Below are 24,142 nucleotides of genomic sequence, written 5' to 3'. Positions count from 1 at the left end.
ATTATAAATTATTCAGTATCCCTTATGAATTATTCAGTATTCACTATGAATCATTCAATATCTACTATTAATTATTCTGTATCCATTATGAATTATTCTGTATCCACTATGAATTATTCCGTATCTATTATGAATTATTCAGTATCCCTTATGAATTATTCAGTATTCACTATGAATTATTCAGTATTCACTATGATGTTTTTCAGTGCCCACTAGGAACTATTCAGTATCTACTAGAAATTAGTCAGTACCCACTATGAATTATTCAGTATCTCCTATGAATTATTCTCGTATTCGCTATTAATTTTTCAGAATCCACTTTAAATGATTCAGTATCGATTGTGAATTATTTCATATCCCCTAAATTATTCTGTATGTACTATGAATTGTTCAGTATCTACTATGAGTAGTTATTCTTCCGCTACACACACTGTCAGTCTCTACTACCTCTCTCTCTCTCTCTCTCTCTCTCTCTCTCTGTCTCTCTGCACCTCTCTCTCTCATGGTAGTCAGACGTGCGCACACACTCGGTCCCCCCCCCTCCTCCTCCCTCGCTCCCCATCCTTACACACTCACACACTCTCTCTCTCTCTCTTTCGCTCTTTCTCTCTCTCTCACTCTCTCACACACACTCTCTCTCTCTCACACACACACACACACATACACACTCACACACGCACACACACCCTATCGGAAGGTGCTAGCAGCAGCAGAGGCGACAGCAGCAGCAGCAGCAGCAGAGGAGAGGAGATGCAGCCGTGTGAATGAACGAATGAACGACGGAACAAACGTGTGGATTTACTGAACAAAAGAGGAGCCTCTCGTCTTCCTCCATCTTTTCCGGCACCGCTCTCCTCCACCCTTCCCCCGGCTGGTGCTGTCGTTTCGTTTTTTTCGCGTTTGCCAGGCTGGTACCGGAGCTGGAGAGCCCTCTCTCCCTCTCTCTTCCTCTCGGATCCTCAGCGTTTCGAGGTCACCTCAAAGGCCGCTTCCCTTTTCCCTCACACTCGTTTATTTTTTTCTCTTTCCGCTCCTCTGGCCTTTGTCTGTTCCTGACGGAGGCCTTTTGTCTTGTTTTTGTCCGAGAATCGGCCGCCGCCGCGCTGAACGGAAGCTATTGTTGGACACGCAGGCCTTCTCTCTCTCCCTCCGCAGTATCCTACCCTCCCTCTTTCCTTCCCTCCCTCCCCTCTCCCTCTCTCCTCTCCCTTCCACTCCATCCTTCCATTCGGAGGCACCTTGCTTGAATCTGGTTTGTGCATTGCTTCATCCCTCCCTCCGTCCGTCCGTCCGTCCATCCATCCATCCGTCAGCCGTGTTCTGCTCCGTCCATCCTGACTGTCTTCTCTGGCTCCATCTTACGTTTTCCCATCCTGCTGCCCCCCTCCATCCCTACATCCCTCCCTCCCCGCATCAGGCTGGATCAGGCCATCTAATGCACCTTCGACGGTGTGTGCATCCGGATGTGTGCCGTAGGGTCGGCAACATGCCGTGAAAGACAGTGCTGGCCAGCCGAAAAGCTCCCGGTACTGCGTCTCACCCCAAGCGTGTGTGTGAGTGTGTGTGTATGCATGCGAGGCAAAACCCTTACCATGAATTTAGCCTGATCCCAGGACCTGGGTGTCCCCTGCAAATGTGGGGAAGGACTAAAGGTCAGGTCCCTTTCCTCCCCCTCCCCTTTTTCCCCCTTCCCCTTACCCCCCATCCCTCCTTCCTGCCCCCCTTCCCCCCCCCAACCCCACCATCCCCTGGGTAACTGCCCCCAGTATGAAGAAGACCCACAGCACCAACCTGCGGCGGGCCTGGCCCGGTCCGGACGTGCCGGAGTGGGGGTCGGAGCGCTCCCGTTCTCGCAGTGAGAAGGACTACCGGCTGCACAAGCACTTCCCTCCGCCCCCTCCTCCGCCACACATGGGCTACATCACGGCTACAGGTGGGTCCCAGCACCGCCACTGCACCTCCGACCCTTTAGGTTAGTGTGGGGCACTTGGTTCCGCCTTCTGTCCGAGGACCACTCTGTGTGGTCACCTTCTTTCTGAGGGGCTTTAGAAGCAGTGGAATCGTTGACCAGTCGAGACCCTCTGAGAGTAGGCCCAGGGCACACACTTCGTATCGCAAACAAATGGTACACCTGCTCCACCAGATCATCTACTATGGAGATGCCATCAACATCTCCCTTACATGTTCATGCTTGTCCAATAGGAAATCTCTTCTGTTGGAAAGTTCTGTTGGACGGGACTTACCTCTTTGCTGAGAATTCCTTTGTGAAATCTGACCTGAAAAGTCCTTGACCACCTGGATCAGGTGTGTGAGGTTTGGGTTGGAGGGAAACCTCCAGGATGTCTTCACTGTTCTGGCTTTCTGATCTAACTTGGGTTCAGATTTCCATCCCGCAACACATCTGATCCAGGTAATGGACCTCTCGACAGCTACCTAATGAGCTTGTTCTGGTGTGTAGGGGCAGGTAACACCTAAAACTGTCCAAGGTGGTCCAAGGCTGGAGCTGGGCGGTGCTGCTTTATGTTTGCTCAGGTTGTGAGAAGAGTTTACTCCAACCTTCTCCTGGAGAGACACCTTTATGCAGGTTCTAGCACCTTCAGCCTGGTCTTGCTAGTGCTGTACATTCTGGAGGCAATCATCTGTTTGGTGGACTTGGTTCTAAGAAAAGTATGACTTCACTTTAGGGCAAAGGTTCCCAGTCCCTGTCTTGGTCTTGGTCTTCCTTGCTCCACAACACACCTGATTCAGCTAATCGGTTCATTTGCAACCCCTCCCTGAATTGACAAGGGTCTACCAAAGTGGGACAACCCTACTCCATACAGTACTGGGGTACCCCAGGATCAAAACTGGGAATTGGGAACTATCATGTTAGCACCATAGTACGTTAGCACTGTAGCATCCTGCACCAGTATGTCTTGAGCCATTCACTCGAGGGGGGGCGTGTGAGCTTGCTGTCTGCTGATGTCTTGAGTGACATATGGTGACAGAGGCTTGGACAGCATGTTGTAGAGAGGCAATAATAGCAAAAATATAGCTAGAGAGAGAAAGACAGAGAGAGATAGCAGGGCTGACCATGCGTCCCCGTTTTTCCGGACGTGTCCTCTTTTCGGGACGTGAAAAATGTGTCCAAACTATGTAAAATCACGGGATCTTGCACCGATTTGACGTTAGCATTTGCTTCTTCAGTCACCACACATTCTGCTGTTAAGTGCTTTATGCATATCCGTTAAGCTCCGCCTTCTCAGCTTCCCGCCACAGACGACTGGCCACAGCCTAAAGGCTCATTTATACTTCCTTTACATACGGAAATGAAAATCATTTTCAAGCGATGTAACCGTCACTGCCCACATACTTCTGTGTGTCCTTTACGTTGGCATGGATGTTAAGAAATACATCCACTAGAGGGCAGTACAGAGGCAAACGTTTCTGGCAACGACAAAATGGTGAGGAGGTTGTGATGACGTACTTACTACAAAAAAGACGAAAACGGCAACAGTGTAAACTGCGGCGTTTCTTCTTCTCTTTGTCCGTATAGCAATGGTCGAGTTTCGCTTGAACTGTTGGCCACACTGCCCCCAGAGATTTCCAGTGGTACTGCTCCGTTCAGTCCATATCCAAATTTAAGCATAAACACACCTTAAAAATGTCACAAATATAAATAAACACAAATCACCTTGCTTTACTTGACCTTTTTTTTAACTATTTTATTATAGTTTATTATTATTTAGTTAACATTAACGTGAAAATAAAAGAGGTGGTAAAATGTTTTTTACTTTTGATAGGATAAAGAGCTGAAATAAAAGTAGACAGATTGCTTATTAAGGCTGTTTATGATATAATAATTGATTAGTTTCGATTAATGAGTAAATATATTGGTTTAAAGGTTATAATGTTTTAATATTATTGTTTATAACTGATCATAGCTGCACAAATTTAGAGATATTTAAATCCCTCTACCCTTACACACACACACACTGCAATGGTCCCACAACTTAGGCCTACTCGAAGCCCCCCAGCCACGACATCCTAACCACGTTGGACGCCTGTGTGTCATATTTTTCTGAAAAGCAAAATATAATCATCCTATATATACATAAATATATATATATATATATATATATATATAGAGAGAGAGAGAGAGAGAGAGAGAAAGGTTCGAAATCTAGCATTCATCCACCATTTTGGTCCTAGGTTGGGGTATTACAGCGCCGAGGCTGTAGTGAAAATAAAATTTCAGGCTGCAGGTCTCCATGTTTTTCCTGCATTCATGACAAGGTTGAAAATGAGAGGAAGAACGATGAAGAGGAAGAGAGGGAGAGGAGTGGAGAGGAGAGGGAGCCTACGCTTCTCTCCGTTTCCCTCCATTTTGGTGACGGCTATGCTAGCACCGAGGAGGAGAGCAGGGCCGTTTGGTCGATGTGAAAGCATCAGGGGTAACGAGGCTCCGTGACAAACGTCACTTTGCTCCGTACGAGAGAGAGAGGCGAGGAGGGAACGGGAAAGAGGGAAAGATGGGGGGGAGAAGGAGGCTGGGAAGGGGACGCTGATTCTTGTGCTGCTGCTGCTGCTGCTGCTAAACACTTGACAATAAAAGCCCCGTTCTCAAAAGCAGAGCGTGAGAGTGTGTGTGTGTGTGTGTGTGTGTGTGTGTGTATCCATCCTCATGTGGTGTGAGGAGGTGGGTGGAGAGAGTTAGCTTAGCTGACGTCGTTAGCTCAGAGGCTAACCTCTGCGCACTTGTTCTCAGCATGGTCGACACAGAGCCATTGTTTGAGTGCTGGACATCAAGGTTAATCGAAGCCTGTCTAATTTCATCTGGCCTGCTATTTACCAACATCTCCCGCGCAGTCGGGCCGGGCTGATGAGCAGAACCGCTCACAAACAGGAGCGCGAGAGGATTACGTGGCGTGGATGGCAGAAGCTCAGTGTCTTGAGTCCGTATTTGAACATGAGGCCTCACAGCTTTGTGTGTAAAAAGCTTGCTAATGTAAATGACCAGACACACCGTGTTTGGTCACTGCCTCACAACATGCTCATGCTCCAGTGCTGTGTGCTGAATTAATGGCCGTGCTTTTCCAAAAAGCCCCGGTGTGACAGAGCTGGATAAAGAGCAGGAAGCCGTTTTGTGTGTGTGTGTGTGTGTGTGTGTGTGTGTGTGTGTGTGTGTGTGTGTGTGTGTGTGTCTTTGCAGTCCTTTAGCAGTGTTTGGCTGCAGCGTGGCGCTGACTAATGAGGCCGTAGTGTGTAAATTCTTCTTAACCCCCTTAACATCTCGACGAAATCTTTTTCTCCCCTTTTTTGCATGCACACGAACTGGGATGTGCAAATGCACACAGACACACAGCTTGTCTAGTCCCTGTAGAAGAGAAGTACTGCCAATAGAATAGGACTCTCTGGAGCAGATCAGCTAGATGAACCTATTGACCCCATCCTGCCTAATAATGCATTGAGGAGCTGTGGAGCAGTGGAAGAAGAGCTGTGTTCTCTGGAATGATGGTGGTGGAGCTCCATCCAGTACTTTTGGGATGTGTTGGGAGTTGGGATGAGGTGGGGTGGTGATCATCCAGCGTAGCTGAATGCAATCAAATCATCATAGCAGTGCACAGCAGGAGTCGAGAAACTTACCTTATTATTATTTTACTGGTGTATTTATTCACCATTTACTCAGACGTTTGTATTTGTCTCTGTGACGGCCAGCTGTCTCTCCAGATTTATAGCCAGATTCATGAATGGTATAGGGTATTTATGTATGGGTGTGGGTATAGATGGGAATGGGTTTGGATGGATGTGGTATGAATGGGTATGGATTGAATTCTTATGGACGGTTACAGATATGGATGGGTATGGGCATAGATGGGTATGGTATAGATGGGTATGGATTGAATTCTTATGGACGGTTACAGATATGGATGGGTATGGGTATAGATGGTATGGTATAGATGGGTATGGATTGGAATGCTTGTGGATGGCTACAGATATGGATGGTATGGGCATAGATGGGTATGGTATAGATGGGTATGGATTGGAATGCTTGTGGATGGCTACAGATATGGATGGGTATGGATTGGAATGCTTACAGATATGGATGGGTATAGGTATGGATGGGTATGGTATAGATGGGCATGGATTGGAATGCTTGTGGATGGGTATGTTATAGATGGGTATGGATTGGAATGCTTACAGATATGGATGGGTATAGGTATGGATGGGTATGGTATAGATGGGTATGGATTGGAATGCTTGTGCATGGGTATGGTATAGATGGGTATGGCTTGGAATGCTTGTGGATGGTTATGGATATGAATGGGTATGGGAATAGATGGGTATTGTATAGATGGGTATGGATTGGAATGCTTGTGGATGGCTACAGATATGGATGGTATGGGCATAGATGGGTATTGTATAGATGGGTATGGATTGGAATGCTTGTGGATGGCTACAGATATGGATGGTATGGGCATAGATGGGCATGGATTGGAATGCTTGTGGATGGTTATGGATATGGATGGGTATGGGCATAGATGGGTATTGTATAGATGGGTATGAATTGGAATGCTTGTGGATGGTTATGGATATGGATGGGTATGGGCATAGATGGGTATTGTATAGATGGGTATGGATTGGAATGCTTGTGGATGGCTACAGATATGGATGGTATGGGCATAGATGGGTATGGTATAGATGGGTATGGATTGGAATGCTTGTGGATGGCTACAGATATGGATGGGTATGGTATAGATGGGTATGGATTGGAATGCTTGTGGATGGGTATGTTATAGATGGGTATGGATTGGAATGCTTGTGGATGGTTACAGATATGGATGGGTATGGTATAGATGGGTATGGCTTGGAATGCTTGTGGATGGTTACAGATATGGATGGGTATGGGCATAGATGGGTATTGTATAGATGGGTATGGATTGGAATGCTTGTGGATGGTTATGGATATGGATGGGTATGGGCATAGATGGGCATGGATTGGAATGCTTGTGGATGGTTATGGATATGGATGGTTATGGATATGGATGGGTATGGGCATAGATGGGCATGGATTGGAATGCTTGTGGATGGTTATGGATATGGATGGTTATGGATATGGATGGGTATGGGCATAGATGGGCATGGATTGGAATGCTTGTGGATGGTTATGGATATGGATGGTTATGGATATGGATGGGTATGGGCATAGATGGGCATGGATTGGAATGCTTGTGGATGGTTATGGATATGGATGGGTATGGGCATAGATGGGTATTGTATAGATGGGTATGGATTGGAATGCTTGTGGATGGGTATGGATATGGATGGGTATGGGCATAGATGGGTATTGTATAGATGGGTATGGATTGGAATGCTTGTGGATGGCTACAGATATGGATGGGTATGGGCATAGATGGGTATTGTATAGATGGGTATGAATTGGAATGCTTGTGGATGGTTATGGATATGGATGGGTATGGGCATAGATGAGTATGGTATAGATGGGTATGGATTGGAATGCTTAGGGACGGTTACAGATATGGATGGGTATTGTATAGATGGGTATGGATTGGAATGCTTGTGGATGGTTACGGATATGGATGGGTATGGGCATAGATGGGTATGGGCATAGACGGTATGGATTGGAATGCTTATGAACGGTTACAGATATGGATGGGTATGGGTATAGATGGGTATGGTATAGGTGGGTATGAATTGAAATGCTTGTGGATGGCTACAGATATGGATGGGGATGGGTATAAAGGGTATGGGCATAGACGGTATGGATTGGAATGCTTATGAACGGTTACAGATATGGATGGGTATGGGTATAAAGGGTATGTCATAGATGGGTATGGATTGGAATGCTTAGGGACGGTTACAGATATGGATGGATATGGTATGGATTGGAATGCTTATGGAAGGTTAGGAACATAACTAACACTTCATTAAACACTAAAATTAAAAATGTGCCCTGCTAGTTTCTTCACCAGGCTAGAGCAGAAATTGGGATATTATGGCCAATTCTAATGTGGTGTGATATTGGAGGAAACTTGCTAAAGATGTGGATGGATTTAGATTGGTATGTGTATGGGTGGAGATGTAGATGGTTGGGAGTGGGTATGTGTATGGGTGGAGATGTAGATGGTTGGGAGTGGGTATGTGTATGGGTGAATATGGGTATGGATGGTTATGGGTGTGAATTGGTATGGTATATTTGCATACTATATACCACATAAACATACACATACATAAAATATGCATGAAATAAAAGTAGCCACTGTATCTTCTGAGAATTTGCCTCCTGTGTCCTTTCCTATTTAAGTACACTGACTTTTTTATTATATTTATTGTGACCTCATGGGCGGGTCTTTTTCAGATAACTATTACTTTAACGCTTAGTCTTGTAGAGGACTTTGACTGGGTCTCAATTTTATATATCTCTATACACCTGCTCAGATTCTCTCTTATTAACGTGCCCTCAGGAAGGTTTGCTATGGAGTGTTTCAGCCTCTAAAATCAGGTTTTGCTACTTGAATTCAGAGACAAGCATCTCTGTCTCTCTCTCTCTCTCTTTCTCTCTCTCTCTCTCTCTCTTTCTCTCTCTCTCTCTCTCTCTCTCTCTCTGTATCTCTCTCTCTGTATCTCTCTCTCAGTCTCACACACGCTATCCCAGCTGCGGCAGAGTCCCTGATTTAGGCGTGGGATAGAAAGGAGGCCACGCTGGTGCATTAATAGCCCAGCTTCAGTAGTAACGCTCGTACAACAGGGAGGGAGGGAGGGAGAGAGTGACACGGAGAGAGAAAGGGAGGGAGGGATGTTGAGGTAGATAGGTAGGGGGAGAGAGAGAGAGAGAGAGAGAGAGAGAGAGAGAGAGAGAAAGAGAGAGAGAGAGAGAGAGAGAGTGAGTGTGTGTGTGTGTGTGTGTGTGTGTGTGTGTGTGTGTGTGTGTGTGTGTGTGTGTGTAAAAGCCGCAGTCTCCGCCTCCAGTCAGCTGTTTAGGTTTGTAGAAATCACTGAGCTGCCATCATGAAACCTGTAAGCTGAATCTTCTGCTTCACAGTCATGCACGCGCACACACACACACACACACACACACACACACACACACACAAATTGATGTTAGTATGATCACATTCAGTGACATATTCACCATTTGCAAACTTACATCTGAAAATCTCTCCCTCTCTCTCTCCCTCACTTGCTCTCTCTCTCCCTCTCTCTCCCTCTCTTGCTCTCTCTCTCCCTCTCTCTCCCTCTCTTGCTCTCTCTCTCTCCCTCACTTGCTCTCTCTCTCCCTCTCTCTCCCTCTCTTGCTCTCTCTCTCCCTCTCTCTCCCTCTCTTGCTCTCTCTCTCTCCCTCACTTGCTCTCTCTCTCTCTCTCTCGTCACTTGCTCTCTCTCTCTCTCTCTCTCTCTCTCTCTCTCTCTCTCTCCCTCTCTTGCTCTCTCTCTCCCTCCTCTCTCTCTCCTCTCTCTCTCTCTCTCTCTCCCTCTCCCTCTCTTGCTCTCTCTCCCTCTCTCTCTCTCTCTTTCTCTCTCTCGCTCTCTCTCTCTCTGATATGCTTGTTCTCTCTTTTTTTCTCTCATTGCGCTATGCTAAAATATCCCTCACATTCTGGACATTCCAGAAGCTGATATCACTAACCCCACTTTACGCAGGATTTACATGGGATGATTTAGACAGACAGAGAGAGAGAGAGAGAGAGAGGGGGGGGGGTGGATAATAGAGTGATGGAGTAGAAACAGGGCTGAACTTTCACTCCACTGTAGACAAATCTGTTAAGATAAGGTATGGGTCTGGAATGGTATGGATGTGGATGAGTATGGTATAGATGGGTATGAAAGGGTATAGTATGGAAGGGTATAATATAGATGAGTATGATATGGAAGGGTATGGTATAGATGAGTATGGTATGGAAGGGTATGGAAGGGTATGGAAAGGTAGGATATAATATAGATGAGTATGATATGAAGGGTATGGTATAGATGAGTATGGTATGGAAGGGTATGGTATGGAAGGGTATGGAAAGGTAGGATATGGATGTATAGTATGAATGGGTATGGATGGAGTATGGTATGGAAGGGTATCGTGTGGATGGGTCTGGTATGGATGCGTATAGAAGGGTATGATATGGATGGATATGTTATGGAAGGGTGGGTGTGATATGGAAGAGTATTGAAAGGTATGGAAGGATATGGTATGGATAAGTATGAGCGGGTTTGGATAAGGTCAAATATGGAAGGGTATGCATATGGAAAGGTGTGGAAAGAGATGGATATGGATAGGAAGGAAGGGGTGAGTAGGGTATAGAAGGGCAAGAGGTATGGAGGGTATGGAGGGCTATAAGAGTGGCTCTATGGACAATTTTGTTCATTAAATAACCACACAGGAAAATATGGTGCCTTGAAAATCACAACATTGCATACTCATTGATTTCCTCTGATTTAGAGAAAAGTGCTGAATCTGGCAGTTAATGTTTACCTCAAGCCAAAGCTTCAGTTATAGGTTCAGGAGCACTGAACTGGAGATTAAAGGATTGTAAGTTCCTGGCTGAAATGTGTCCTCAGCCACCTGAAGTGGTCTGAGTAATTGGATTGAAGTATTTTGCTCATTTTTTGCTTTTTTATTCTGAAATCAAGGGTATTAAAAGCAGTCAATCCTGCTGTCTCTACTGTCCAGAGAAGAAGACGTTCTACTAGACTTTGTAGGATTTGATTGCATTCAGTGACAAAGACATTTGTGAGGTCAGGATGTTGGATGATAATCACCCCAACTCATCCCAAAAGTACTGAATGGAGCTCCACCACCATCATCCCAGAGAACACAGCTCCTCCACAGCTCAATGCTGGGGGGCTTTATACCCCTCTACTAGCCCACGCCTGGCATTATTAGGCAGCATGGTGCCAATAGGTTCATCTAGTCCTATTCTAATGGCAGTACTTCTTCTCTACAGGGACTAGACAAGCTGTGTGTGTGTGCATTTGCACATCTGTATCAGCAATGGGTGCATTCATTAGAAGGGGTGTCCACAAACATTTGGACATGTAGTGCATCGCAAATCAGGAGTTATGATTCAGTATACTATGATATATTGCAACACTATGAGCAAGACTGTATATTGTTTTAGAATTAGAATATTTTCGAAAACTGTCATAGTCTAAAAACACTACAACACTGCCCCCTAGTGGCCGAGGTTTAAACACAACACTAAATGAACACTGTCTGACACCAATCTTTACATCTTATCTATTCATTAATAATCAATACTGTGTTTTTGAGAATCAATATAGTATTACAAACCAAAATATCACAATACTTTGATACATCATTATTATCTTACAACCCTAGTCGTGAGGCCCCTGGCGGAGCTGCTCTCGGACTTTGAGCTGCAGCGTCCCCAGGCCCTCTCACACAAGGCTAAATTTGGAAGCCTCTGCTCCTGCATCTGCTTCAGAGCACAGCTCAGAATAGCAGGATCTCAGGGTTTCTCTCTCTCTCTCTTTTTTGTTTCATTTTTGGCTGTGAATGTGTGAACGGGGTAGGGGGGTGGGTGGGTGGGTTCTTTAGCGGAAGGTCTTCACCGAAACGTTTCAGCCCCAGCGAATGTGCGGCAGATATGTTTTATTAATCGTGTTATCTGGAGGCGCTCTGTCTGTCCTCTTATGGGGCATGTGTGTGGTGTGTGTGTGTCTGTGTGTGTTGGGCTATGGTGGGAAGGTACACAGCTTTGTGCAGTTGTGTGAGTGTGTTTTTCTCACATCCGCATTTAAGTGTAGTTGTCGTAGACAGGGCCTCCTTCTAAAATATTCAGAAAGTCAGTATAGCCTGAATCTGTAACTGCTGGGTGTAGGCCAGGACCATAATGTGTGGTGGATGTTGCAGGGGAGGGATAAAATAATAAAGACTTGATTTTGGCCTTTCTGACTGAAATTTAAATGAGATACACTATATGTCCAAATATTTGTGGACACCCCTTCTAATGAATGCATTCAGCTACTTTAAGGTCCACTTGCATCCAAGAGTTTGGTGTGAGGCTGTTGTCGAGCCTGGGAGCCTGAACACAGTTCTTCCACTGCTCCACAGCTCAATGCTGGGGGCTTTATACCCCTCTAGCCCACGCTGGCATTATTAGCAGCATGGTGCCATAAGGGTCATCTAGTTGATCTGCTCCAGAGAGACCTATTCTATTGGCAGTACTTCTTCTCTACAGGGAACAAGCAACTTAAAATAGCTGAATGCATTCATTAGAAGGGGTGTCCACAAACATTTGGACATATAGTGCGCTGAGATTAGTAGGGCAGCGTAAGGCTGTCATGGCACCGACTGGATGCAGCAGTCAATAGCAGCCAAATGCAGACTGCCATTGATTTTAGCTCGCGGTGACCTTGGCTGCTAATGACAGAAAAAAGCTTCCAAGCCACTGAACCTGATCTGCTGGGCTTGAACAGACAGACTGACTGACTGACGGATCCTGTGTGGTTTTAAGCTCTGCAGTCTGCATCCCATGTGGTCTTTGTATCACTGACCACCAGTCTGCATTCGTTGTGGGAAGAGTGTTGGCATGTCCAGTGCAGGAAGGCGGGGATGCGAGCGCAGGCTGTGTGCACTATTTAACTCGTTTTTTGGTCACATGTTAGTCTGGTGCCTGTGGCTTATGACGTAGGCTGGCTGCATGAAAGTGTGTCAGTGCAGTTGTGCGCTGAAGCTTGTAGCCTGTACTCTCTGAGCCAGAGCAAGGTTACATTAGGATAGGCTGGGCTAGGCTAGGCTAGGCTAATTTAGGCCTCTGCTCAGTGCCTACCTGCTACCGGAGCGAACCTGTGGCCTGAAAAACAGATACGCATTAGGAAAGATAAGGGCTTAACGATAGAATATTACGTTTAGCTGCTAAAAACAGCTTTTAAGGGTTTTGGTCCCCCAATTATGTAGAGGAAACTGGTGTGGAGTGAAATGGGACATGGACCGTTTATGTAAATTCTTCTGTCCAGGTTAAGCAGTAAAGCAATGCTAAGCTAAGTCGGGACGTCTGTGCTGACGGTTTTATATAGTCTGTATTGTTTTGGTATATTTTTGTTGGTATGTCTGTCCAGTGTTGGTGACAGATTTGAATTATTTTGATCTAAAAATCTGTCTAAATCCGGCTAAATTATCGGCATTATACCGATACACAGTCCACAAGTACACAGATCAACCCTTCCATCTCTACTTCCTAGCTATCTATCCACCCACCTATCTACCCACCTACTGACCTACCCACCAATACACCTACCTACCTACCTACCTACCAGCCTTCTAAACTATCTAGCCGCTTACCCACCTGCCCGCACACCTACCAGTCTACACAACAGCTCGCCCACCTACCAACCCGCCCACCCATAAATTGATTCACCTACAACTGACCCACCTACCACCTACACACTCACCCACATGCCCGTCCACATACCAGCCTACACTACTGGCCGCCCACCTACCTACCTACCAACTCCCCCACCTATAAACCGACCCACCTGCCAACCCACCCGCCACCTTCTACCTACCAACCCGCCACCTATTAACTGACCCATCTATCAACCCGCCCACCTATAAACCAACCTACTTACCAGTCTACCCAATCGGCCACCTGCCAACCTACTCACCTACCTACTTACCCACCAATCCACTTACCTACCTACCTACCAGACTTCCAAACAAACTACCAACCTACCAAACCTCCCACCCATTAACCGACCCACCTACCAACTCGCCCCACCTATAAACCGACCCACCTGCCAACCTACCCTCCACCTTCTTACCTACCAACCTACCAAACTCCACCCATTGACCGACCCACCTACCAACTCGCCCACCTATAAACCAACCCACCTGCCAACCTACCCTCCCACCTTCTTACCTACCAACATACCAAACCGCCCACCCATTACTGACCCACCTACCAACTCGCCCACCTATAAACCAACCCACCTGCCAACCTACCCTCCCACCTTCTTACCTACCAACCTACCCAAACCGCCCACCCATTAACCGACCCACCTACCAACTCGCCCACCCATTAACCGACCCACCTACCAACACGCCACCCATTAACCGACCCACCTACCAGTCTACCCAATCGCCCACCTACCAATCGACCCGCCCACCTTAGTTATACAGTTATAGAGACACAATATTGGCCTGACACAACAGTTGACAGTGCCCCTCCCCCTTCCCCAAGCATGTTCCACCATAGCAGCTCAACAGCGGCATTTCTAGAATGTTCTCATTTAGGCTACGCCCTGAAAAAGGGGGTCTTTAGGGGTTGTTTAGTTAGTTAGTAAAGGCAATCTGATAAATAAATGCTTCTTTAAATACAAGGAAAACCTGTTGTAGATTGATGTTTATGAACCCTTTTTTTAAATGTCCTAGAACCCTTTTTTTTACGAGTGTAGGCGTAATAGATGCGGATACCACATCACCCAGCATGCTTAAAGGTTCAGTTATGTCCACAAATGGAAATGCTAGTGTTAAGCTATGGTGCAGTGTTTTTTAACCAGTAGAGGGGGGGGGGGGGGGGGTTGTTTGCTGACCCTGCCTGTGTTGAATGGGATTATACCAGTGTTCGGTAAGGCCTTTCCTGCCTCATAGCTAATGGGTTTTATATTAAGGAAAGTAGCGGTTGCTGTATGTGACATTTCCATGTTTGATCAGTTCTAGGAAAGTTGCAGTGGTGTGATGGACGAGGCCCTAACTCTAACTCGTCAGACGTTTGACCCTAATCTTCGGTCGGCCATCAGCGAGCAAGCTAGTGCGCTAGTGTAAAGCTGCCTAGTTGTACACAGTAGTGTAAAGCAGTGGCACCTGTCCGGGGGTGGATATATTAGGCAGAAAGTGAACAGTCAGTTATTGAAGTTGATAAGAGAGAGAGAGAGTCTCCTCATTAGGGTAAATATTATGATGTTCTAAATGTAGGTATTGTGATATACACTGAGGAGGCGGAGCTACAGTCTCTCAGGGTGAATATTAATGATATTCTAAATGTAGGTATTGTGATATACACTGAGGAGGCGGAGCTACAGTCTCTCATTAGGGTAAATATTAATGATGTTCTAATGTGGGTATTGTGATATACACTGAGGAGGCGGAGCTACAGTCTCTCATTAGGGTAAATATTAATGATGTTCTAAAGTGGGTATTGTGATATACACTGAGGAGGCGGAGCTACAGTCTCTCAGGGTGAATATTAATGATATTCTAAATGTAGGTATTGTGATATACACTGAGGAGGCGGAGCTACAGTCTCTCATTAGGGTAAATATTAATGATGTTCTAAATGTGGGTATTGTGATATACACTGAGGAGGCGGAGCTACAGTCTCAGGGTGAATATTAATGATATTCTAAATGTAGGTATTGTGATATACACTGAGGAGGCGGAGCTACAGTCTCAGGGTGAATATTAATGATATTCTAAATGTAGGTATTGTGATATACACTGAGGAGGAGGAGCTACAGTCTCTCATTAGGGTGAATATTAATAACGCTCTAAATGTAGGTATTGTGATATACACTGAGAGGCGGAGCTACAGTCTCTCATTAGAGTAAATATTAACACTAAATGTAGGTATTGTGATATACACTGAGGAGGCGGAGCTACAGTCTCTCATTAGAGTGAATATTAACACTAAATGTAGGTATTGTGATATACACTGAGGGGGAGCTACATTAGGTAAAAAGCAGTTGCTATGGAAGTGCACATTAGTGGGCGGGGCCTGTACAGGTCAGTGGTTTCAGCCCTAAACCTTTTACCCTCACAGATGTGAGAGGATTATGGTGAAAATAATCACATTTGCGAGACGTGACTTGTGGTCAGCCGCTGCAGTCCCCCAGGACCCCTCTGACACACACTGGTGCTGGACTTTCACTCGGCTCCTGACCGCTTGAATGTGCGCCATGCGGCCGAGCCTGAGCCTGGCTAGTAAGCGTGGCCCATATAATGAGGCTCCCTCGGGCAGCACTGGCCACAATCGGTGTGTACAAGCAAACACTTTGCCTGGTTTGTCGTCATGGAGACCGATCCTTTGTGTCCTCTCTCAAAAAAGGAGGTCACCTCTCTTTCAGTGGCCAGCTGTGAGGCTTTAGGTACAGGGCTTCTCTCTCTCTCTCTCTCTCTCTGTCTCTCTCTCTCTCTCTCTCTCTCTCTCTCTCTGTCTCTCTCTCTGTCTCTCGCTCGCTCTTTCTCTTTCTTTTCTCTCTCTTCTCTCTCATCCTTTCTCTCTTTCCATCTTTGTGTTCACTCTCACTCTCTCTATATTTATATTTATATCTATATTTCGTGTCTCTCTCACTTCATCACTCTTGTGTTCATGATAATTTCTGCTAGCCCCACTATGAAAATCTAGTAGTATGTTAGCATGAAGCTAACAGTAATGTACTTCTTGTCTGTTCTAGATTGTAAAGATGTCCCACGTGTATTAGAAGGCTTGTAACAGCCATTATTAAATATACTTAATGGACAAAAGTATTGGACACCTGCTCATTCACTGCTTCTACTTCTGAATTGGTAAGGTCAGGATGTTGGCTGATGATCACCACCCCACCTCATCATCCCCAACTCATCCCAAAGTACTGGATGGAGCTCCCCACCATCATCATTCCAGAGTGCACAGTTCCTCCACTGCTCCACAGCGGCAATGCTGGGGGGCTTTACACCCCTCTACTAGCCCACGCCTGGCATTATTAGGCAGCATGGTGCTAAAGGTTCATCTAGTTTATCTGCTCAGAGAGTCCTATTCTATTGGCAATACATTTCCATGGGTATGTGAATTTAACTTTTTTCAGCAGAGCTTTCTGTGGGCTACCATGTTTTAACTGCTGTATAAAAGATGGAGGTTTTGGTTCTTGTTGGATGCGCTATGTTTTTCCCCTGAGAGAGCGAATTCTGACTCTGCCTGAATAAACATGTATGAATGTTGGGCTATTTTCTGATCTGATCACTGGATCTCACTGGAATGCCATTGGACTATTCAGAAGGATGCAAGATGGCGCTAATGTTACTCCAAGGAAGCTTAAAAAAAGTGGGTATTGCAGCAGTTTGTTATTGCAGCTCTGAATAGCTGGGTTTGTTCAGTTCTCTGTGATTATTACTAAAATAGCAACAATAATATCAGCCCACAGTGTAAAAGTGAGAATGTCATAACAGGGAAAGTGTGATAACTGCAGCAGGTGAATGTAGATACTGTTAACATTGATCTGTACAGTGTAATTCAACACAGTTCAGAGGTCAGTACTGTCCCTGCTGTATAGTGTAGGCAGTGTGGACTCACTGTAGAGCCTTATTGCTGTGGGTAAGAATGATCTTATCTGATCATCCTTAATATAGTGCGGCTGGATCAGTCTGAGACTAAACCTGCTTCTGTTTTTCAGTGTTACGTGCAGGGGGGTGTGAGGGATTGTCCAGAATGGCTAGCTTTCTTCTGCCTCCAGAGAGTCCAGCGTTTCTCCTGATACTGTTAGATAGAACTTGCCACAACAGACTGGTAGAACATCCATAGCAGTTTTGTACACACACTGAAAGACCTCGGCCTCCTCAGAAAGTGCAGACAGCCCTGCCCTTTCTGACACACTGCATGATTGTTTAAACCCAGTCCAGTTTGTATCCCCATCCCTTGGGAAAGGACTGACTACTCCTCCAATCTGACTTCACAGAAAAATAATTGGCTACCCAGTACAGTGTTTGATAATAATCAGGACTTGTCCTTTTTGCTTGTGTTTTTTTCTCCCGGTGGATGACATGCCATTATGGTAAGCTATAGATTCTGAATGGCTGATTGGTTCACATTAAAAGGTTAAAATTACATTTTTGCCTTAATATGAACCAGATCTGATGTTTTCTGAACTGTCTGCATGCAAAAATATTGGGACACAGACACATACAGTAGAGGCTTTCAACTAGATTTAGGAAAGTTCAGTGACAAAAGAGTGTTAGTGAGGACAGGATGTTGAATGAAATCACCACCACACCTCATTCCCAACTATCCCATTCAAAAGTACTGGATGGAGCTCCACCACCACCATCATTCCAGAGAACCAGTTCTCCCACTGCTCCACAGCTCAATGCTGGGGGGCTTTATACCCCTGTAGCCCACGCCTGGCATTATTAGGCAGCATGGAGCCAATAGTTTCATCTTGTTCATCTGCTCCAGAGAGTCCTATTCTATTGGCAATATTCCTCTACAGGTACCTGAAAAGCTGTGTGTGTGTGCATTTGCAATTGCTTCTTATAGTAGCTGACTGCATTTGTTAGAAGGGGTGTCCACAGACATTTGGACACCATCTTCACGATGGCTTTTGCTGATCAGCATCTATATCAGAGTCTTAAACACCCCCCTACACCCTATCTAGTGCACTACGGAGCTTCTGTGTCTTATAAAGAGTCATTTGTGATTCACTGAACTCAGTATAAGGGTGTAGAACCCACAGTTTGATGACTCACAGAGAGCACTAGGGAGCAGGGGAGCCGTTTGGGACTCATAGTTTGGTGGTTGTGATGCTCATGGTTCATTCATGTGATATTTATAGATGTGGACGTGCATGGGCAGGTCAGTTCAGAGCTAGTTCGCTCACGCTAAAGACGATACGAATTTGCTCACCTACACTGAGTAGTTGAGAACCTTCATGGTGTAAAGATGAGATCTGAGCAACATAATTGGAGGCTGGCAATGTTTACACTCTACAGTACTGAGGGGTTCTTTGACTCCTGTAAGAACCGTGGAACCATTCTTGGTGCGATATAGAACAATTTATTAAAGGTTATACACAGATCTATTCTATCTATTAAAGGGGTTTCTACCAATCTGAAGACTGCTTAAACCAGGCAAAGAACTTCTTAGCATCTTAGCATCCAAATAGTTCTGTGAGTTGAACCATTGGCTTTACTTTAGAACCCATGAAGAACCCTGGTGTTTATTTGTGTACAAAAATCAGCCATAACATCTAAACCTGGCTCTATATGATACCAAAAGCTCCCGTCAAGGGATGGAGATAGGGGTACGAGTAAAAATCTTGAGACACAAGAACCAAACTGTGATGTTCTAGACAATGACTGGGTCAGAACATCTCCAGAACATCAGGCATCAGGTCTTGTGTGGTGTTCCTCCCGGTATGCAGTGGTCAGTACCTACCAAAAGTGCTGCAAGGGAGGAGGACCGGTGAGGACTTAAAGGATTTGTTGCTAACGTCTGAAGATGTCCAGATGTCCAGGGTCCATGTCTCGACAGGTCAGAGCTGTTTTGGTGGCACGAGGGGGACTACGCAATAGCAGGCAGGTGGTTGTAATGTTATGGCTGATCTGTGTATATATAGTTTGTATGACAGAATGCCTCTCTTGCTGCCTAATGTGCACACTTGACTTGCGTTTGACTTGTATGTTGAGTGTGTGATGTGTAAATCTGACCTCTGCTTGACTCGTGTGGTAAATGTGTAAAAAAAGTGTAAATTTGACTCGCGCTTGACTCTCGCGTTATTCCGGTTTCAGGCTGGATGGAAAGAGGACAGTGTGAGGAAGTTAAAACACTCATCAGACACACTCCGCTCTGCGTAAGCTGCTTCGCCGACACTGTGAACCGCAGATGAACTCGAGCTTGAGCAGACAAGGAGGGGTAAATCTCAGACAGATGAGAGAGAGAGAGAGAGAGAAACCCAGACAGAAGGAGAGTCAGAACGACAGAAAAAAGAGAATGATGTTTTGGGGAACGACGAGAATAATTTGTTGGTGTGAGATGGTGTCTTGGTGTTCAGGAGCATGCGCAGACCCAGCTGTCTTATTAATTATGGGTTTTATGCCTATTTCTTGTGGAGAATCATACCAGAACCACGTCATCATCTATAGGCCGATCTATAGCATCTAACTAAAAAAGACCTTGGTTATGGAACTAGTGAGGGTCTAAATGACATATTTCCATGCTTGATTTATACACCAATCAGCCATAACATTAAAACCAGCCCCCCTTGTGCCTCTAAAACAGCTCTGACCCAACAAGTCATGGATTCCACAAGGCCTCTGAGCGTGTCCTGTGCTATCTGGACACCTTCCGACTTCTGTAAGTAGTGAGGTCAGACCTCCATGAGCATCAATGAGCCTTGGGTTAGCAGCAGAACCTGTAAGTAAGCAGCAGACGTTAGCAGCAGATCCTGTAAGTCCTGTAAGTTGTGGGGTGGGACCTCCATGTGCATCTATGAGCCTTGGGTGGCTTGGTGGCTTGGGTGGCTGGTTTGCCCGTTGGTTTGCCCGTTGTCCTGACCAGTGCTTCCAGGAACACCCCACAAGGCAGGTCACCTGATGTTTTGGAGATGTCCTGACCCAATCATGGTCTAGTGTCTCAGATTCTTACACTTGCCATTTTTCCTGCTTCTCACCTTTAAGAACTGACTGTTCACTCGCTGCCTGATATGTAGAACCACCCCTCGACAGACAGGAGTCTGGTCTTTATGGTCATCTGCCAGTGGTTTTAATGTTATGGCTGATTAGTGTTACAAAACTATAAATCTATAAGCACTTGTGTTTTATCCTTTCACCCGCACTCACTTTGAGAAAAAACACAGCGCATCCAACAAGAGAACAGCCTTGTCCATCTTTTATACAGCAGTGAAAAACATGGTAGCTCACAGAAAGCTCTGCTAAAGGATTCTACACACTGATCTAGTTTATATTTACATTTACACTAACGGCATTTAGCAGACGCTCTTCTCCAGAGCGACTTCCTAAAGAGCTTCACTGTTTACTGAAGAAGAACCTCAGCTAGTTTAAATAGACTAAAATCCAGATCCTCTAATCTTAGACTCTACTAAACACAAGTCAATATGGAGACCATAATACTCTACTCTTCACCCAAGTCCTCTCAGAAGAGGAGGGTCTTCAGTCTGGGTTTGAGGACAAGCGAGCGTTGACTCTGCTGTTCGGACACCCAGGGGAAGCTCGTTCCACCACTTCGGTGCAGGACAGTAAAAAGTCTGGACCGCTCGTCTTCCGTGGATCTTAAAGGATGGCGGGTCGAGCCGAGACGTACTTGAAGCTGAAGGGCTCTTGGTGCAGATCGGCTTTTGACCATCGCCATCAAGTACGGAGGGGCTGGCTGGTCCAGTCTTGGCTTTGTAGACCAGAGTCAGGATTCTGAATCTGATGCGGGCTTTTTACTGTTTACTGTTTACTGGGTGCAGTGTGAGCATGCACCACCCTAACTCTTCTGGAGGACCATTTACACCATTATACACACACATTCAACAAGTACAGTTTTTATTCAGACGTTTTTAGACACTCCAGACATGTTGTTAATTTTCCAAATGTAAATAAGTTGCATCCTCTACATTTTAATACACGGTTGCTTCACAGCTGTTTTCCATCAAACCCCTTAACGTAGAAAGCCCTATCACACACTAAGGTGTATTACTCAGTAACTACAGGGACCTCTGTACAAGCTGGTGGGGCTATTCTCTATTCTAATCAAACACATCGCGCCATTTTTTAGGACCTTAAAGATGTTAAAGGTCCCATGGAATGAATATATCGAAAGTTAAGTCGTTATTTGGTGGACAGTAAAAACTAGTAAGTGCATGACTTGCTTAGATGCAGTTTAACAAGCCTACGTACCACCCTGTTATTTTACCTCAGAATGATGGCCAGCCTGTTCTCATGGAAAAAATGATGAGCTCTGCTCTGATTGGTTGGTTTGCGGACACACAGAAGCCACGCAGCATAGCATACAATAGCATACAATAGCATACCATAGCATAGCTTTGTTCTTTTCAATGATCTGAGTTTTACAGGATAGTCTTGCTGTCTTCCCAGTGTCCTCTCAGTGTCCTCTCAGTGTCCTCTCAGTGTCCTCTCAGTGTCCTCTCAGTGTCCTCTCTATGTCCTCTCAGTGGTCCTCTCAGTGTCCTCTCAGTGTCCTGTCAGTGCAGTGTGTGGTTGGTTAGCTGAAGAGACTGTAGCTGTTGGCTGAGTTAGCTTTAGCCTATGTTAGGATGTTGGACCCCGTGGGCCGGTCAGCATGATCTTTTTCATTGAGTTTATAAACAGTGCTTTGTTTTAAATGAAAGACAAATTAAGGGTTTAAGGGGTTTGTTGTGTTAAATAAATTAGACATTCTTTGATATTGATCAAAGATTGATCAAATTCTTTTGATATTTGATATATTCTTAAATATTTCAATCTACATTAACTTCTGTGAAAATCACTAACAACTCAAAGGTACTTGTAATCATACACTATAAACACTATGTTACCACCCTGTTGCACAATTTATGGAGCATGAATTTTTACCTAAATCTACATGTTGTAGTGTAGTTAGTGTTTGATTGACAGCACTGATTAATGTAGGTTCTAGGTAGATGCAGGTTATTGCTCTAAATGATCTAAATGAGGTTAATCATTATTATTAATAATAATATATTTATTATTTATTATTAATATTATTATTAATCACTAAACACCAAGAACTGTTTAATATATTAAGAAGTGAGGTTTCTACCCATCACTAACTTGAGGCTAAAAGGCACCTAATAAGTACTTAGTCTGGATCGCGCTGGATTGGCTGAGAGTTTGAATGACTGACTGACAAAGCTTGTCGAAACACACATGCTTAAGAACTGCCCGTTGTAATTGGAGGCTGGTAATGTCAACCTAGCCATGGATGCTGCAGTGCTATGGTACATAAGGTTTACACTCTACAGTACTGAGGGGTTCTTTGACTCCTGTAAGAACTGTGGAACCATCTACTAAAGGATTTCCACAATCTGAAGACTGCTTAAACCAGGCAAAGAACCTAGCATTCAGATAGTTCTGCGAGTTGAACCATGGGCTTTACATTAGAACCCATGAAGAACCTTAGGTTTTATCTGTGTACAAAAATCAGCCATAACATCAAAACCTGGCTCTATATGCTACCAAAGGCTTCCGTCAAGGGGTTGAGATATTAGACAGCAAGTGAGTGGACAGTCAGTTCTCGAAGGTGATGAAGGTGTTGAAGCAGGAAAAAATTGACAAGGGTAAGAATCTGAGACACAAGAACCAAACTGTGAAAACTGTTCTAGACGATGACTGGGTTAGAACATCTCCAGAACATCAGACAGGTCTTGTAAGGTGTTCCTCCCGGTATGCAGAGGTCAGTACTACAAAAGTGCTCCAAGAAGGACAACCGGTGAACTGGCACCCCTGGCTCATTGATGCTGATGGAGGCATATGTAAGTGCATGACTTGCTTAGATGCAGTTAAGACCAGCATATATACCACCCTGTTATTTTTACCTCTTCTGGGACCACTGTTGCCAACTTAGCGACTTTATTGCTATATCAGACCCCTCTAGTGGCTTTTTTCTACCTCTTCTGGTGTTATTGGAGACCTTTGGGTTTTTAGCCCATACACACACACATAACACACCAGTGATCAAACACACACAGTAGACAGTGAGCACACATGCCAGAGTGGTGGGCAGCCATTGCTGTGGCGGCTGGAGAGCAGAGAGGGTGAAGGGCCTTGCTCAAGAGCCCAACAGTGGCAGCTTGCCGAGCCGGGTATCGAACCACAAACCCTGTCATCAATAGCCCGGAGCTCTAACCGCTGCTGAGCCACTGCTGAACAAGAACGTGTGAACACTCACACACACACACACACACACACACACACACACACACACACACACACACACACACACACACGTTCATCAGTTACTGTCCTCAGCAGCGGGGGCTGCCATGAGCCCCGTCCCACAACAGCGTTTGGCCTCACAGTCAGAGCAGACCCTCACCGCGAATGAACTGCACATGCCCACATCCGCCACTGACCCCGCCCCCTGTGCAGTTCTAACATATTGAGGATGTTTTTTCTCACTTATTACTCACTTATTCCTTCATTCCTTCATTCCGCTTCAACTTCACGCAAATGGGCGATTATGCAAATTAGACGACGATGTCATTTAGGGACTTTTAGGACAGCCAATAGCTACTTTCCTTACTGAGAGTTGGCAACACTGTCTGGTACTGACGGTCTCAGGCCTACGTTTAGCCTCAAAGCTAACCGATATCTGTGCTGCCGAGCGGTGATGTGATCGTAGGCGTCGCTATCACGGTGTTAGCAGCCCAGCTAACACCAGCCTCGTCCAGCATTGCTACTGTGGCCATGTTGATG

At 45.4% G+C, this 24,142-nt stretch overlaps 1 protein-coding gene across 1 annotated transcript in view; it reads left to right on the top strand.

The window, feature by feature from the left end:
• The first annotated feature begins 619 nt into the window (after nt 1–619).
• stox2a (storkhead box 2a) overlaps nt 620–24,142 on the top strand; it is a 50,092-nt gene continuing 26,569 nt past the window's right edge. Inside the window, 1 exon segment of the mRNA XM_072678588.1 lies at nt 620–1,933. Within this exon segment, the coding sequence (XP_072534689.1) occupies nt 1,768–1,933 (166 nt within the window). The 5' untranslated portion in view covers nt 620–1,767.

Source organism: Salminus brasiliensis, chromosome 4 (genome assembly GCF_030463535.1).
Source record: "Salminus brasiliensis chromosome 4, fSalBra1.hap2, whole genome shotgun sequence".
In the NCBI taxonomy this organism is placed as follows: Eukaryota; Metazoa; Chordata; class Actinopteri; order Characiformes; family Bryconidae; genus Salminus; species Salminus brasiliensis.
The sequence above is the reverse complement of the archived record's forward strand: the minus strand, read 5'-3'. Positions and strand labels throughout refer to the sequence as shown.